The 13,890-nt window shown below is 42.4% G+C and overlaps 2 protein-coding genes across 5 annotated transcripts in view; both read right to left on the bottom strand.

Annotated features, from left to right (window-relative positions):
* LOC102207433 (uncharacterized) overlaps positions 1-4,707 on the bottom strand; it is an 11,280-nt gene extending 6,573 nt beyond the window's left edge. The window contains exons 1-4 of the mRNA XM_005741561.1: positions 4,443-4,707; positions 2,249-2,348; positions 1,410-1,508; positions 5-813 (exon numbers count right to left, since the gene is read on the bottom strand). Of these exons, the coding sequence (XP_005741618.1) occupies positions 5-813; positions 1,410-1,508; positions 2,249-2,348; positions 4,443-4,487 (1,053 nt within the window). The 5' untranslated portion in view covers positions 4,488-4,707. The remainder of the gene's footprint in view (positions 1-4; positions 814-1,409; positions 1,509-2,248; positions 2,349-4,442) is intronic.
* Positions 4,708-5,545: 838 nt separating this feature from the next.
* The window catches only part of itsn1 (intersectin 1 (SH3 domain protein)), a 48,122-nt gene continuing 39,777 nt past the window's right edge, over positions 5,546-13,890 (bottom strand). For all 4 annotated transcript variants that reach the window (XM_005741544.1, XM_013912998.1, XM_013912999.1 and 1 more), the window contains 15 exons: positions 13,637-13,758; positions 12,547-12,653; positions 12,264-12,365; positions 12,085-12,166; positions 11,669-11,767; positions 11,491-11,574; positions 10,755-10,838; positions 10,345-10,476; positions 10,125-10,205; positions 9,892-10,013; positions 9,588-9,670; positions 9,421-9,504; positions 9,270-9,334; positions 8,964-9,072; positions 5,546-8,851 (listed from right to left, as the gene is read on the bottom strand). In XM_005741544.1, coding sequence (XP_005741601.1) covers positions 8,703-8,851; positions 8,964-9,072; positions 9,270-9,334; positions 9,421-9,504; positions 9,588-9,670; positions 9,892-10,013; positions 10,125-10,205; positions 10,345-10,476; positions 10,755-10,838; positions 11,491-11,574; positions 11,669-11,767; positions 12,085-12,166; positions 12,264-12,365; positions 12,547-12,653; positions 13,637-13,758 — 1,505 coding nt within the window. In that variant the 3' untranslated portion in view covers positions 5,546-8,702. The remainder of the gene's footprint in view (positions 8,852-8,963; positions 9,073-9,269; positions 9,335-9,420; positions 9,505-9,587; positions 9,671-9,891; positions 10,014-10,124; positions 10,206-10,344; positions 10,477-10,754; positions 10,839-11,490; positions 11,575-11,668; positions 11,768-12,084; positions 12,167-12,263; positions 12,366-12,546; positions 12,654-13,636; positions 13,759-13,890) is intronic.

Genomic DNA, 13,890 nt, shown 5'->3' with positions numbered 1-13,890 from the left:
CTGCTGTTACAGCCTCCTCAATAATCGGGCTCTCTCGTGCACCCTCTACGCTAGCAGGAACAGTAAAGAGCAGCTTCTCCATCAGTGCATCAGTCTGCACATCTTCAGGCAGAGAAACGACTTCAGGCAGAGACAGAGGGTCAGCGTGTGTAGCCTCAGTCATCTCTTTGGTAGTGGTTTCCTCCTCTACCTCCATCTTCTTCTCTACAGCAAGAACTGCAGCTTCTTTCTCCAGATAAGTCGAGGTTTCACTCAGAGATTCGCTTTCCAGAGTTCCCAAAGACACCTCAACTTCAGCCAAGGTCACAGACTCAAGAGACATGGCCTCCAAAACATTTCCTTCGGGCTCCGCTGCCCCTTTTACTTTGTTCTGATTGATCACCCCATCGTTTAGTCTCAGTTCCTGTTCAGTGTCAGACGACTGTATCGGTCCTTGCTCAGATCCAATCACAGCTTCAGGGACTGCTGATGTTTCAGCTTCCAGTGTATCCGCAGCTTCAGGGATGGAATCTAGTGTTAAATTGTCCACCTCTGTTGCACCTTCAGAAACAGAAACATCTTCTATTGGCATCTTCACTTCCAACTCTTTTGCTAGCTCCTCAGCTCCCTTCTGGAGCGAGTCACATGTTTCTTGCAGAGCGTCAGCTTCAAGACTCCCCACATCAGCCTTCACTTCTGCTAAAGTTGACTCAGGTATCATGGCTTCTGCTTTGCTGGCTTTCTCCTCTTCTTTCTCCAAAGAGTCTCTGTTAGCTGCTTCATGTGGATCCTGGGCTGAGCTGGTATTTATCATGGCGGCAGCTTTGGAAAGCTCTGCAAGAAAAAAGGTCTTTAAGCAGAGTGAAACCTTCTCACCTTTCCTGGGTTTTTGTTAATTATTGTGTAGAAATAATGGATTTCTTTTAGGTGATTCAGTAGCAAGCAGGCAGGAATTTGACACTACCTTTATCATACCCTATATGCTACTCTGACAGGTTTATGCATGCAGCCAAAGGTTTTATAAACATGCAAGAAAGAAGAAAGGTTTTTGTTTTTGCACGCAGTCATTACTGCCAAATTTAGACCCTTTACTGTTAGCGTCCGCTATGCTATATGAGCTCTCCTGCCATGATAAACAGAGCGTAACACAGATCTGAATACATCAGCTGGTTTCACTGATACCCACTTCAGCTTTTTGAATCAGATTGTACTAATCTTAAGATGATGACTGTTCCATTAGCCCTCCTAAAACTCCGAATTCTGTTTTTAATGGATACATTTTGGTTTCCTAACCAAGCAGCAGCACAAAAAAGCTGTTTGTAGAAACATTTTACTCATATATTTACAGTGAATTAATTACACCACTATTACACCACTAAGTCGTGTCTACCAACTGTTACCCTGACTAAGCACATCCTGAATGTACTGACCTTCACCAACAGCAGGGGGCGCTGTGGCTGGCCTCCTTTCAGAGAAGAATTTGTCCAGAACTTTATCAGCTCCTTCTGCAGGCTGGGACTTGGCTTTCTCTGTCAGCAGAGAGAAGACTGTGAGCAGTTTCTATTCCGTGGGGTAAATAATCTTCTTCATATTTTATCAAAGCAGGAGCTGAGATAACAGATACAGTTATGTTATTAGATTTTAACAAGTTTCTAGAGTAGCACATAGCAGTACTTTTTGTTAGTGTTATGGACACATCAGACCACAGCACCATTTTGATTTTTAGAAGTAACCTTCGCCCACCATAAACACCTGCTTCTTATACAGACGCACGTTTATGTTGTGGTTTAATTAAACCTTTAACGTGTAGTTATTTTTTGCAGATGAATACCATCAAAAGAATGTGTCCTGTCATGCATTCTTAACAGGCCACTCAGCACGCATTAGCAGAATGCTCACATTTTATGGGCAAAATCGTCTTCAAACTAAAAGAGACTGGAAGACTGGAGTACATGAGAGCTGTTTTACTTTGTTTAGAGGATTTTTATACTGCAGTTGCATGAAATGTGGAACTTTTGACTGGAAACAGATGTAATTGTTTTAAGCTATCGCACTCATTCCTATTCACTGAGGACTATCTTTAGTTGCAGGCAATTTCTGCACAACAGGAAGTGTAATAACCCCCAAAATCAACTCCTATACCCTTCGTCTGCTGCGACCTTTGCTGCATACCGTACTTTTCTTTGTGTGTCTCTCTCTGTGACCTTGTTTCCAGCCTCTGTCTAGACTGCCAAAAGAAGACAAAAGGAGAGGACGTGTGTTTTCTTACTGATGTGTGTTCTGCGTGGCGGGTCTCTGTCTGATGGTTTGGAGCTGAACCGAGCAGCCTGTGGCGTCCACATCACTCTACATAATTCCCCGTGGATCCGCTGAACATGCACACATACAGAACCACACATAAATCATGAATGCTCACATTTCATTGTAAAACTGTCATTTTTTTAATGTCATTTACTTTCAATTCAATTTTATGTGTTTATAAGACCCTAAAATTAACAACGAAAATAGAGTAAACCCCAACACTCATATGACCCCCTATAAGCAGATGCTTTGGCAACAGTGGGAAGGAAAAACTGCCTTTTAGCAGGAAGAAGCCGCCAGCTGAAGGGAGGGGCATCCATCTGCTGTGAATGGTTTTCAAGACCGTGCCTAAAAAGGGCCTGTGAGGTGGGACTAGAGTATTTTATTCTTACAATGGGCGTTATGTGTTGTAATAGTACTCAGTACACGAGAGAAAATGCTTATATTGCATAAACTGAAACTCATCTCGCTCTGCTTCTGAAACAATCTTTGCCTGTTGTCCATAAATATAATATAAAAATAAGAGAAAAACACCATCACAATTTTTTTTGATATAATATTAACAGAATCTTATGGAAGCCCGTTTCCACCACAAAAAAAACAAACAACAAAGGATCCATGACTCGAAATTTTTAGTTATTTTCTCGAAATAAAGTTAAATGGAAGTCAAAGGAGCTTGCAAAGAAAAGCGTCTGGACTTCTTTAAGTTGCTTGAAGACGAAAACTTAAAGAAGTCCAGACGCTTTTCTTTGCAAGCTCCTTTGACTACGATGACCTGGATGACTGAGAACCTTCACAGACATTAAATGGAAGTGTTTTCCCCCATTCATCTGATTTGGGATTAATAGGCGATTAATAGCCATAGTACCCGATATTTAGCCTCAAAATTTTGAAAAACCTTAAGCTTAAGAAGCATTTTACACAATAATAATTTAAAAAAACATCTCTCAAAAAGTTTGACAGTAGCAGTAACATCTAAAACCATCTTCATGCTTTGAAGATGCCCTCTTGCTACATGGGGTCACCAATTGTTTGATTTGGCAGTTTTATGTCGGGTGCCCTTCCTGACATAAGCCCAAAGAGGATTTGTGCTCTGCCTTCATCCTTTGAGATTTTTTGTTAAAGAAACCAAATAAGAGTAGGGATACAAAATTGTGCATATTCCCTTGGATTTTTTCATTTAAATGTCAGATGGTCAGGTCAGACATATTTGGTGGACTGACTTGGAATTACGTCACACTCTCATTTCCAGGATGGCCTTGGAAAAGACAAACACAAAAAATGGAAAGGGATAAAAAAAAAAGAAAAAAGAACCTGAATAGTAGCACAGGTCTGAGAACATTTTACACGCCCACTGGTAAAACACTGCCCCCTGGTGGTAACAGTTTATCTTGCAAACAGTAGTCAGAAGAACTTTAATTAAATTCAACTTTCCACCTTACAGTGCACATAATGAGATTTCATTGCATTTGCTACAGTTGTGGAAATAATAAGCAGTATTGTAAACAAAATCACAAAAACATGAGTGGTAAACAGTCTAATTGTATATACAACTACGTGCAGATAGAAATATGTTGCAAATGTCTGCGCCTACTTTTTATTGCATATTACAAACATTTAGCAGCTTTAAAGTCTGAGTTATTTAATATGCAGATATTAAACTACTTGCATAAATGATCTCCAGCTTATGAAACAATAACCATGATCCAATTTGACTGGTTAACTTGTGTAAAATGATTAGTCTAAATACTTGCAGTTATTTAGTATAAAACCATGCTTAGACTCCGTGACTGAGCGCCACTGCCATCTTTATTAGAGCACAGCGTTTCTCATGAGCCTGAAAACCAGAGCCTAGTTAATCTAAACTGGACTCATTTACAATAAAATGATTCGGTTTCATGTGGGGCCTCTCAATATTAGGCCCTAGAGCTCTCTCAGTGATGAGCTGAGGATTAGGATGTTACAGAGTTTCAGGGAATAAAACTAAAACTTGTTATCTGTGTGTGTGTGTGTGTGTGTGTGTGTGTGTGTGTGTGTGTGTGTGTGTGTGTGTGTGTGTGTGTGTGCATGCCAGGCTGTTAATCAGCTGTAAAGTAATGAGAAGCTGCAGACACAAACGTTCTATCAGCTACAGAATAAATGTAAAAATAAAGTATACCTACTCTGACACTCAGTCCTGTTGCAGCTCTGAACAGCGCAGCAGCCATGCTGGTTTAAATGAAATCTATCAGAAGTTTGGAGAAATACTCCCAGTGTGTGTTTGGGAAGTGATCCTGAGGGGTTTCCTCCCTCTCTGTGAAAGAACTGAATGTCCCGAGCCTCCCTCTCCTGCTGCACCGCTGTTACCTGGGCCGGTTTAAATAAAGTTTGCTTCGCTGTGTTTTTGCTGACTGTCTCACGCGCTCAGCTCAGTTGTCGTTCTGCCTGTTTTTTTCCCCTTTTTTTCTAACAATGATTGCATAAAGAATTTGCTTATTTCCTGGTATTTTCAAAGTAAAAGCTGAAATAGTTCAAACACATCCAAACAAATGTTGCTGTCAGACGCAGATCGGTTGATGTGCTATTAGGTGCTTATGTTTGCTCTAATTAACCCCACCACCACTTCACTGCGATCAAATAATCTAGTATGATGTGCAAAATGTATTTGAAACCACTATAATTATTACACATTATAAACAATTATCAGGTATGTTGTGAAGATTATTTTGCTTTCTTTTCAAAGTCACTGCTTTCTTTCTTTTTTTCTTTTGGTAAATATAAATAAAAAGAACATGTTAGAAATCTGAGTGCCTTTTACAAAGCCAGATCTGCATGCAGTGCCCGAACTAGGATGCTTTGAGAAGCATCATTGCTTTTCTACATACATTTTTACTTTAAACCTGCACAGACATTAGCTTTATTGAAGAACAATAATAAATAAAAGAGGGAGCCAACATGCCAAGAGCTTTGAATATCCTTCCAGAAGCCCAGAGAAAATTCCTGAAGACTGCTTACAGAAAGCTGCCTCAGAGAGTTCAGGCTGTCGGAGAACGAAGATCGTCACACCAGATATCGACTTTCAAGCTCGTGAGAACAGTTTTTGCCTCATATACGGTCTCTGTGCATGACTGCATCCGTGCCCCATTTTCCTAGTAAAACATTGAACAAATTAATGGTGGCTCAAGAATTTTGCACAGTCCTGTACATACATCTTTTAGTTACAGTCTATGATTGGATCATACAAGTAGCTAAATCCATAATGAAAACAGCAGCACAGGCAGTGCAGTTCTTGGTCCAACTGAAGTTTATTCTGAACACCGAAAGACAACAACGTACATCATCTTCTACAGTGATAATTAACAGCAGGCTGCCTTTATCGCTCATATATTAACTCTCAGATAACAGCAGTATTATACACAACCTGGAAGGTAGACAGTTAGGTTCAAACTGGATTGGGTTAGTTTCAGTACAGTGAGGAGAGGAGGCGGCGAGAGGGGTACTGAGCAGGACAGTACAGAGGGGTGTAAGACAGCTTTATCATCATTCATCATCATCATCATCATCAGCTTCAGTCTGGGGAAACACAAACATTCGTTCACACCTTCCTCCATAGTCAAGCTGCTGAAGCTGGCCGAGCCTCGCCGACTTCTGATTGGACAGTGGCTGGTCACTAAGGTAACTGTTGTCTTCGTGGTAATTTAGAACATTACTGTAACTTGGCACTAAATTAAAACACCTAACTAGATTTACTAACCGGCCGAGTGGCTCGCTAACTAACTTATCTACAATCTTACTAAGCAACCTAGCTAGGCGATGTTTCCGGCCTTGTCGGCGAACGCAGCCGCCGTTTTGAATAATCAGCTCGAGGAAACTTTAGGAGGAAGATCAGAGAAGTATTCATTTTCAAAGTGTGCTTGAAATTGAAACATTGGGACAGTTTGTGAAAGAAGGTATAGTTTGGACAATAAGTTCAGTCCACAAATTACAGCTTCACAGTTATTGCCATTACTTTAAATATAAAGTTGTTATGCTGAACAAAAATGGTAGCAGTCAGTGCAGATCACTCTTTTCTTTTTACATTCTCTTCATTTAAGAAGAAAATCCAACGACTGCATCTGAAATTCACTCCTGACTTTCTTTTATTTGCTGGGATCCACCTTTGGGCTCAAGTACAGTTTGCTTATCTTCATTAAAATGTCTTTAAAATGATAAGACTTTAATAAAAACACATTGTTTGAGTGCCTCTTTTTATTAGACTTCCTGCTCTGATTACCCAAAACAGCTGCTGGGTGAAATTCAGGAGATTCGTGTCCTGCTCTGCTCCAAAATCTGCTTTTCAAAGTGCTGGGAGTGCCGACGCACAGTACCGTTGTTTCTACTCTGAGCTTTTCATAGGGTTAAACTGTGAAAATGGTCAAAATGCTATTCCTATAAAATACATCTGTGCCCTACGGAGCCTGCTCGAGGGCCCCAGTCCAGCGGCGGGCCCTCGAAATCCCTCAGGGTTTACCCTCCCTGCATAGTGACGGCCACTGTGACAGCTCAACACAGCAGCAACATAACGTCAGAGTTCAGATGTGTGACAGAAATCGTCTAAATCTGCGACCCCCCCACATATACATAAAAACAAAAACACCCTGAACAGTTAAGACATTCTTCGTTACAGTACCTCAGTTTAAATCAGCTTTCACGCCTGTTCCCTGTCTTATTATCAGCATTATTACCGCAGACGCATGTGAAGGGGACATCTTGTCTGTAATGTATTTACACCAGTCATATATCAGGGTCTCTATATCTTCAGCTTATTTTGCATCGTTAGGATTTCTCATTTAACCTGTACATATTTAGCACTTTCTGAGATAACGTGGCGAGCGTTCAGTGAGCGTCCAAACTGAGCGAAATTATAAAAAATGTCCCCTCACATGAGCCGAAGCCCAAAGAGTTGATCATAAGACTCTGAGAGACTGTGTAAAAATGCATGGAGACTGAACCGTGCTTTTAGTTAGCCTGTCCACCTTTACACTCGTACCGTCATTCGCATCGGCCGTCTGCCTCACACACACGCACACACTCTCACAGACACACAAACACACTCTCTCACATAAAGGTCTGGGTTTGGTTGGACAAAGAAGGAGGGCTGGGATTGTCGCTGGAGTGTTTGTGAGACTGTCTGGATGAAGCAGAGGGAGAGGAGACAGTAAAGACCTGACTGATCTTCTCCAAGACTCGACTAAATACTGACGTGGACCGGTCCTGAAGGAGGGAGGGGGCACAAGCAGACTGGACTGGACTGGACCAGGTCTCGGATTTTCACTTCTCAGTGGTACCAACATGACTGAGAACCATTTGCAGATTAGAAAACCCGTCGAGCTGCTTCTTGAAATGTCAGATCACAGGACAGACCTGCTGAAACGGTCCAATCTCTAACCACGGAAGCACCAGCACACCAGATTTAAGACGTGAACGTGTATGTGACATTTAAAAACTCCACACAAATTTAGATTTAGATGAATAAAATCTATAAATCTCATTTGGATGTTGAGCTCTTTATTTACCCTCTCCACTGAAATGAATAAGCCAGAAATGATAAGAATCTCATACCAACTTTTTATGATCCCAGTCCACTTCATCTCTATTTTTATATCAGTGTGTCACATATTTGGTGTGATTGCTGCAAAGCAAAAATCCCAGCATACTGTATATTATTATTAGTGGCTAAAAATGCATTAATATTTGTATTATTCACATATATTAATGCAATCTCAGTCAGATGAATGGGCGTAATGTTCATCTCGACTGAGGGGGGAAGTTCTTCTAAAAACCCTCTCTGTAATCTAACACCAAGCCCACTAGAGCTGATCCAGACTATAAGCAGAACATGGGATCATGTGTCTGCTCTATCTTTTGACTATGGAGGCCTCAGACTCACAGGAGCTCCGCCTGCTGCACAGAATCGAATGGAAATCTGATCAAGATGTTCTGACAGAAACAGAAACGCTGTGGAGTCTTCTTGCCGCAGCCATGGTGTGTAAGCAGGTCGATAGGAGGCACAGACTGGAGGCGGTGATGTGTTTTTCAAGAGGCGTGCTCAGGATTGCCATGGTGACCCTAACTGCTGCTTATCTTTAATGTTTAGGAGCTGAAATGGAGTTACACACATTTTCAGCCACTTTGGCTTTTGTGTGTATGTGAAGGTCCTTTCTCCAGCTGGTAATTCATGAAGTTATTCCTTTTTGTTTTAAACTTGAAGATGTTTAGTAATGGCATCATTGTACCCTTAGCTAACTGATCCTTTCTCTCAGACGTACACGCGGAGAAATAAAGATTTGAGACCAGTCCAGTTGTCCAGTCCAGTCTAATCCATCTAAGCTGTCCAGTCCAAACCATCATCTCCTACAGGTTCTTTTTGGGCCAGTCCAGTCCGCCGTGGCCCCGTCCAGGTTTCACGGTTCTTCAAACAGCTGAAGGTCGAGCCTAACGACGATCTCTCCCGTAGGAACCTCGTGGAGCAGCAGCCTCTTTGTGATTGGTCCTTTAGAGCCCTGGTCCTTCTTTATTTCCGCTAACCGGATTTCTGTCCTGCCCAAGAAATCTGGAGGCAAAGAGGATGATAAACAGACAGAAAACAAAACCACTCATACTTCCTGAAAAGGACAGGGAACGTGAAATGAAGGGATTTAAATCAGCGTGCGACTATCACTGACCATCAGGCGAGAACTGGTCTCGTTCAAACACAGTGATACAGAGGACGTCCTGTTCCAGGTCCTTAATAAAAAACTGACAGTTGGAATTCCACTTTGGATTCAAAGTGTCCTGAAAAAGAGAGAAAACAGCAAAACGATGGTGTGAAGTATAAATTATAGCAGACATATTTGTGTCCCTGCAGCAGTGAACCAGCACTGCAGTGGTGTACTGTAGCTGTGAATGAACACGTTTTATTATGAAAAAGTCAATGAATCTGAAATATGGAATAATAATGAACGCCTGCCTGTAGACCTGTAATGTTTTACCTGTAATGTTTTTGTGATATGGCACTGGGAGCCCATGGTCACCTCGCAGTACGGGTTGCTTTTTCCTGGAAGAACAGAACTTATGTATAACCAATAACTGAAATCAACGTTTTTCCTTTTCCAAATTTAGTTAAAAGGAGTTCACACGTACCGTGGGAGCGACAGGGTTTGAGCTCAATTCCCTCCACAATGTTGACCATCAGTCTCCCGATACCTGTAGCCCTCTGGGAACGTACTGAGGCACAGAGACATGGAGGAGTCAGAGGACATTTCTGATCATGGTCAATCTGAGGATGTTTATTTCAGTGGGACAGGTACCTAGATATGCTTTCTCCCGCTTCTTCTTCTCCGTCTCTATGAACAGCTCTGAAGCTGCCTTGATTTTCTGAACCCACGCCGTCCTGAATAAACACACACACACACACACACACACACACATTTAGAGACTAGCAATGATACACACAGCTGAAGACACTGCTAACTTGTGAGGCAGTCATGTTATTACTCACAGACCTAAACTTAAAGCGAATCCACTCATCCTAGATTAAGAGTGACTTTCAGGTTTGAGAGTTTGACTGCAGGCCTTTCCTGTTCGCTCAGTCTGGACCGTGAAGCGTCTCACCTTTCGTTGATGCTCTCGGCTCGCAGCGTGTAAACTCGGTCTATGTGGGAGATGTGGAACAGAGGCTCGTCTCCCGACGGGTCTGTCGGCAGCTTCACCAACACCTCATTTAGGAAGATTGGCTGAGAGTGAACACAAACCTTAGTTAGGACATGTTTATCCAGCTCACACTACATAACCCAGGGCAGGTTTAACAGCGAGTCTCTCTGGAGAAAGAGATTGTGTAGTCTTACCGTCTTGTACATGCGGTACTGCAGGTGCGTCTTTGCAGAGAAGACTTTGTCCGAGCCTGACGAGCCCAGAGGTTTGGTCACCTGCGAGGGTCATTTTTTAAATTGAGTAGAAAGATGCTACGTCAGTACCAGCCCAGCCACATTCAGACATGTACAACATAAAAGATGGATTTAAGGCAAGAAACTAAACATGTAAACTGTACAGAGGTGCAGGACTCACCTGTGTGAGCAGCAGGAAGTCGTTGAACAGGAAGCCGTAGAGCTCTTTGCTGCTTTTGGCTTTGAACAGCTTCCCGCTGTGGAGGAACTTCCTGGGACCCAGACAGTTGGTGACTGAGTTAAACACCAGTTGCTGAGGGATACACAGGCAGATATTACTGCTATTATTTCCTAATTAACCCACTTTCAAGTAAAGATTCAACACTTAAACTGTGGGCCTTCTGACGGGCTTGGAAAGACGCAGGATGTGTATCATCCTTCAGAGGACTGAGCTATGATTTCAGAGTTAATAGAAAACATTTTATGAATATAAAAGTTAAACAGGAGTTTATCAAACTGTCGTCTGCTGATCGAATACAAATAAATTTACGTTGCCTTGTTTTCAGAGGGCATCAGGAGGATAAGATGTACCTCTGACAGGCCCTCACACTGAACGTGAGCCTGAATCCACTCCAAGCGATCCGAGTTCTCCTTCTCCCTGACGCCCTCGTTCACCTGAAAAACCCACAAAAACACATCGAGTGAAGTCCCATCCAGCTCCAGGATCAGAGCCGAAGTTTACCTGAGCCGGAGGAAGACCATCTGAGTCTCTCACACCATACTTAATGATAATTCAGGAATAAACAACCTTTGAAACCAGGGTAAGAAGTTATTTTTGGCCTTGTTGGGAAAACCTCTGGACCTCTTTAGGATCTGTTTCTTTTTCCATCCAGTCTTTGACTTCAGCACAGCTATAAAAAAATGGTTTCAAACCCGGAGAGACGGGTTTAAGCCAAACATGAAACATTTTCATTTAATGCGTGCGTCTCCTGCACTTACGAAGTTATAAAGGCTGAAAAAAACCCCAAACAAACAATATGAATGAATAAAAAACCCCACACAATTTCAACCTGCCCCGTGCACTTTGATAGCCTGAAACTCTGATAGTAGTTAAAGTAGGAATATACGATTTTGCAGTCTGAGAGTTTCTGGTCGATGTTTCATGATCGGATGAAACATCGATCAGGATGATACTCATGGATATGCATGCAGGCATCTGCTTTATGTTACCTACTGAACTATAACGCAGGTGTGAAGCTTTATTTCTAGACTAACACATTTGAGGCTTTCACTGCAGTGTGGACATCGTCCCGTGTTGGGTTCTCACCTGCGAGCACAGCTCCTCTGCTTTCTCCAGAGCTGCTTTCAGGTGGCTGTGATCTGGATGAGACTCTGGAGTATTTTCTAAAATCTAAAAACAAAAAACAGATCAACTAGAAAGCAAAACACTGAGAAAACAGACTGAATATGAGGGAGTGTGATGTGTGTGTGGATACTGTGCGTACGTTTTTGATAATGAGAGGGTAGCGCGTGACTCTCTGCATAGGTTTGAGCAGGAAGCTGGACAGAGGCATTCCCTTACACCGGGGATCCATGGCTAACCTCTGACACACAGAGAGTGAGGGAGTTGGAGAAAATCAGATCTTTATTCTGCAATTACTCATCCACACTTTCCCACATTTATAGTGTCCATTAAAATTACCCGCACAACAATCGGACGAAAAAAGAAAACAGGAAGAACAAAGGTATGTTTGAGTTGCCAGTTTTCTTAGTAAGGTTTCAAACTGAGGGAAGCGTCTGTGTGAACCGTGACAGGACCGTGCATGAGTAAATAAAACCCCACTATAAAAAGCATCCAGGTGATTTTCCTTTGGGACGAGGGGCTGAAACCTTGCCCACAGTTCACTCTACAGCGCTGTACCTTGAGGAAGTCTTTGATCTCGGGGTTGTCGTCGGTTTTCTGTTGGATGAGCGTGGCTCCGTTCAGCTGACACGAACAAAACCTGAACACGAGAACACGTAAAGAGTCATACAAGACACGAAACTGAGGGGATGATCCCCCTGCAGGCCGACTCAGGACTGAGAGATGGCAGACGGCACCTGATGTACGGCTGCATGTGAGGAAGCTGGTTGGTCAGGATGTCACCAATCATCTTCACAGGCATCCGATCGCCCGACATCTTCTTCCTCACTCTCAGAGCCCTGCAGAGGAAAAGTTTCACCGTCACAGATACAAACACACTGCAGCGACTGTCTGACAGGAGGAAATAGAACAAGGTGAGCTTTGCAAGTCAAACGTGCACCAGATGCAAATGTCTCTGTGTCGAGTAAGTGCATGCGCAGTGTGTGTGTGTGTGTCTGTTTCACAGCTTGGTGTGTTTACTTCAGCAGTTTGATGTTGCACATGATGAGCTCCTTCCAGTTCACGAAGATCATGGCGACCTCCTTCTCTGTCAGCAGCTCGCACTCCAGCAGAGGTTTGTGGAAAATCTGCACGCAGACACACACACACACACACACACACACACGATTGTGTGATTTTACCAAGGGAATCGATCATTTCCTGCTTGTACTCGTCCTCGAATATTCAGATCAAATAAAATATTAAAGACAAAAAATTTTCAGAGTGATGAAACTCACTGAACAGAGAAACTGTAATGTGCACAGAAAAACTCAGATAAACTTTTTATGATCTGTTTGATAAATGATCTTTCTCATTAAATGAGGAAAACATTGTGCTAAAACTCAAAGGAGTTTTTTATAAACCCATGCCTTTAATTTGGGTTTATGTCTTCATCTTTGGCTCGGACGATCAGGACGATTCTTTTTTTTATTTTATTACTGGTCCTGTCTACTTCCTGTTAAAAGAGTTTGTATTTGGCTCATGGGAAAAAAACGAGTGATCGATGAAAGATAAAAAGCCAAAACAATAAAATAAAACGAGACTTTCTGGAGAAATCACAGCGAGTCGTTGTTACTGCTGGATGTTAAAGCTAAAAACCTTTTTAGTATTTTATCTCTCTTTAAACCCACAGTCTGAGTGTTCTGCGTTTGCCTTTCTGTCACTTTAACTTTGTTTTTAGAGGTGTTCAAATAAAGCTTTTGATTAAATTTGTAACAAGCCTAACGCTTCAATGTGTTCTCCTCCATTTAATTCAGGATTTATTGTTGTTAATTTACTTTTATTGACTTTTTTGTTGTTGTTTGTCAACAATTGCACATATGCCTGAAATAAAAGTCATTGTTATTACTGAGAAAAGCCAGAGAATTATATCCTGAGCACATGCTGTGTTACATAAAATCACTCCTTGTGCAGGCCTCCTAATGTTCCAGCTGTGTGCCACGTCTCTCTGATATGTACATCCTACCGCCCATGCTCCTCTCATGTCCAGATACACTTTACAAACTGAGACATGCTTGGAAATTGATACCCAGATAAAGTCAGGAGGATGGAGGAGACCCCGTGTGTTTACCTCCGTGACGAGCTGCAGGTCGTTGACGTAGTTCTCCTCGGTGACGATCAGCTCGTGGATGTACCCCTGCCTCTTCCTCTCCATGGGGCTCAGCATGTCCAGCAGATGCAGGTCAGCGCACCCTGAAAACGCAGCATCACACACGCACAGACACACACACACACACCAGCAGTCAGTCAAACATCCTCAAATGTGGAAGGAGCAAACATAGAAAACCTGTCGAGCTGCAACAGCACATACATACCTGAGATCAA

This window comes from Pundamilia nyererei, unplaced genomic scaffold, assembly GCF_000239375.1.
Source record: "Pundamilia nyererei isolate P.nyererei 1_Seehausen unplaced genomic scaffold, PunNye1.0 scaffold00111, whole genome shotgun sequence".
Lineage (NCBI taxonomy): Eukaryota > Metazoa > Chordata > Actinopteri > Cichliformes > Cichlidae > Pundamilia > Pundamilia nyererei.
The sequence above is the reverse complement of the archived record's forward strand: the minus strand, read 5'-3'. Positions and strand labels throughout refer to the sequence as shown.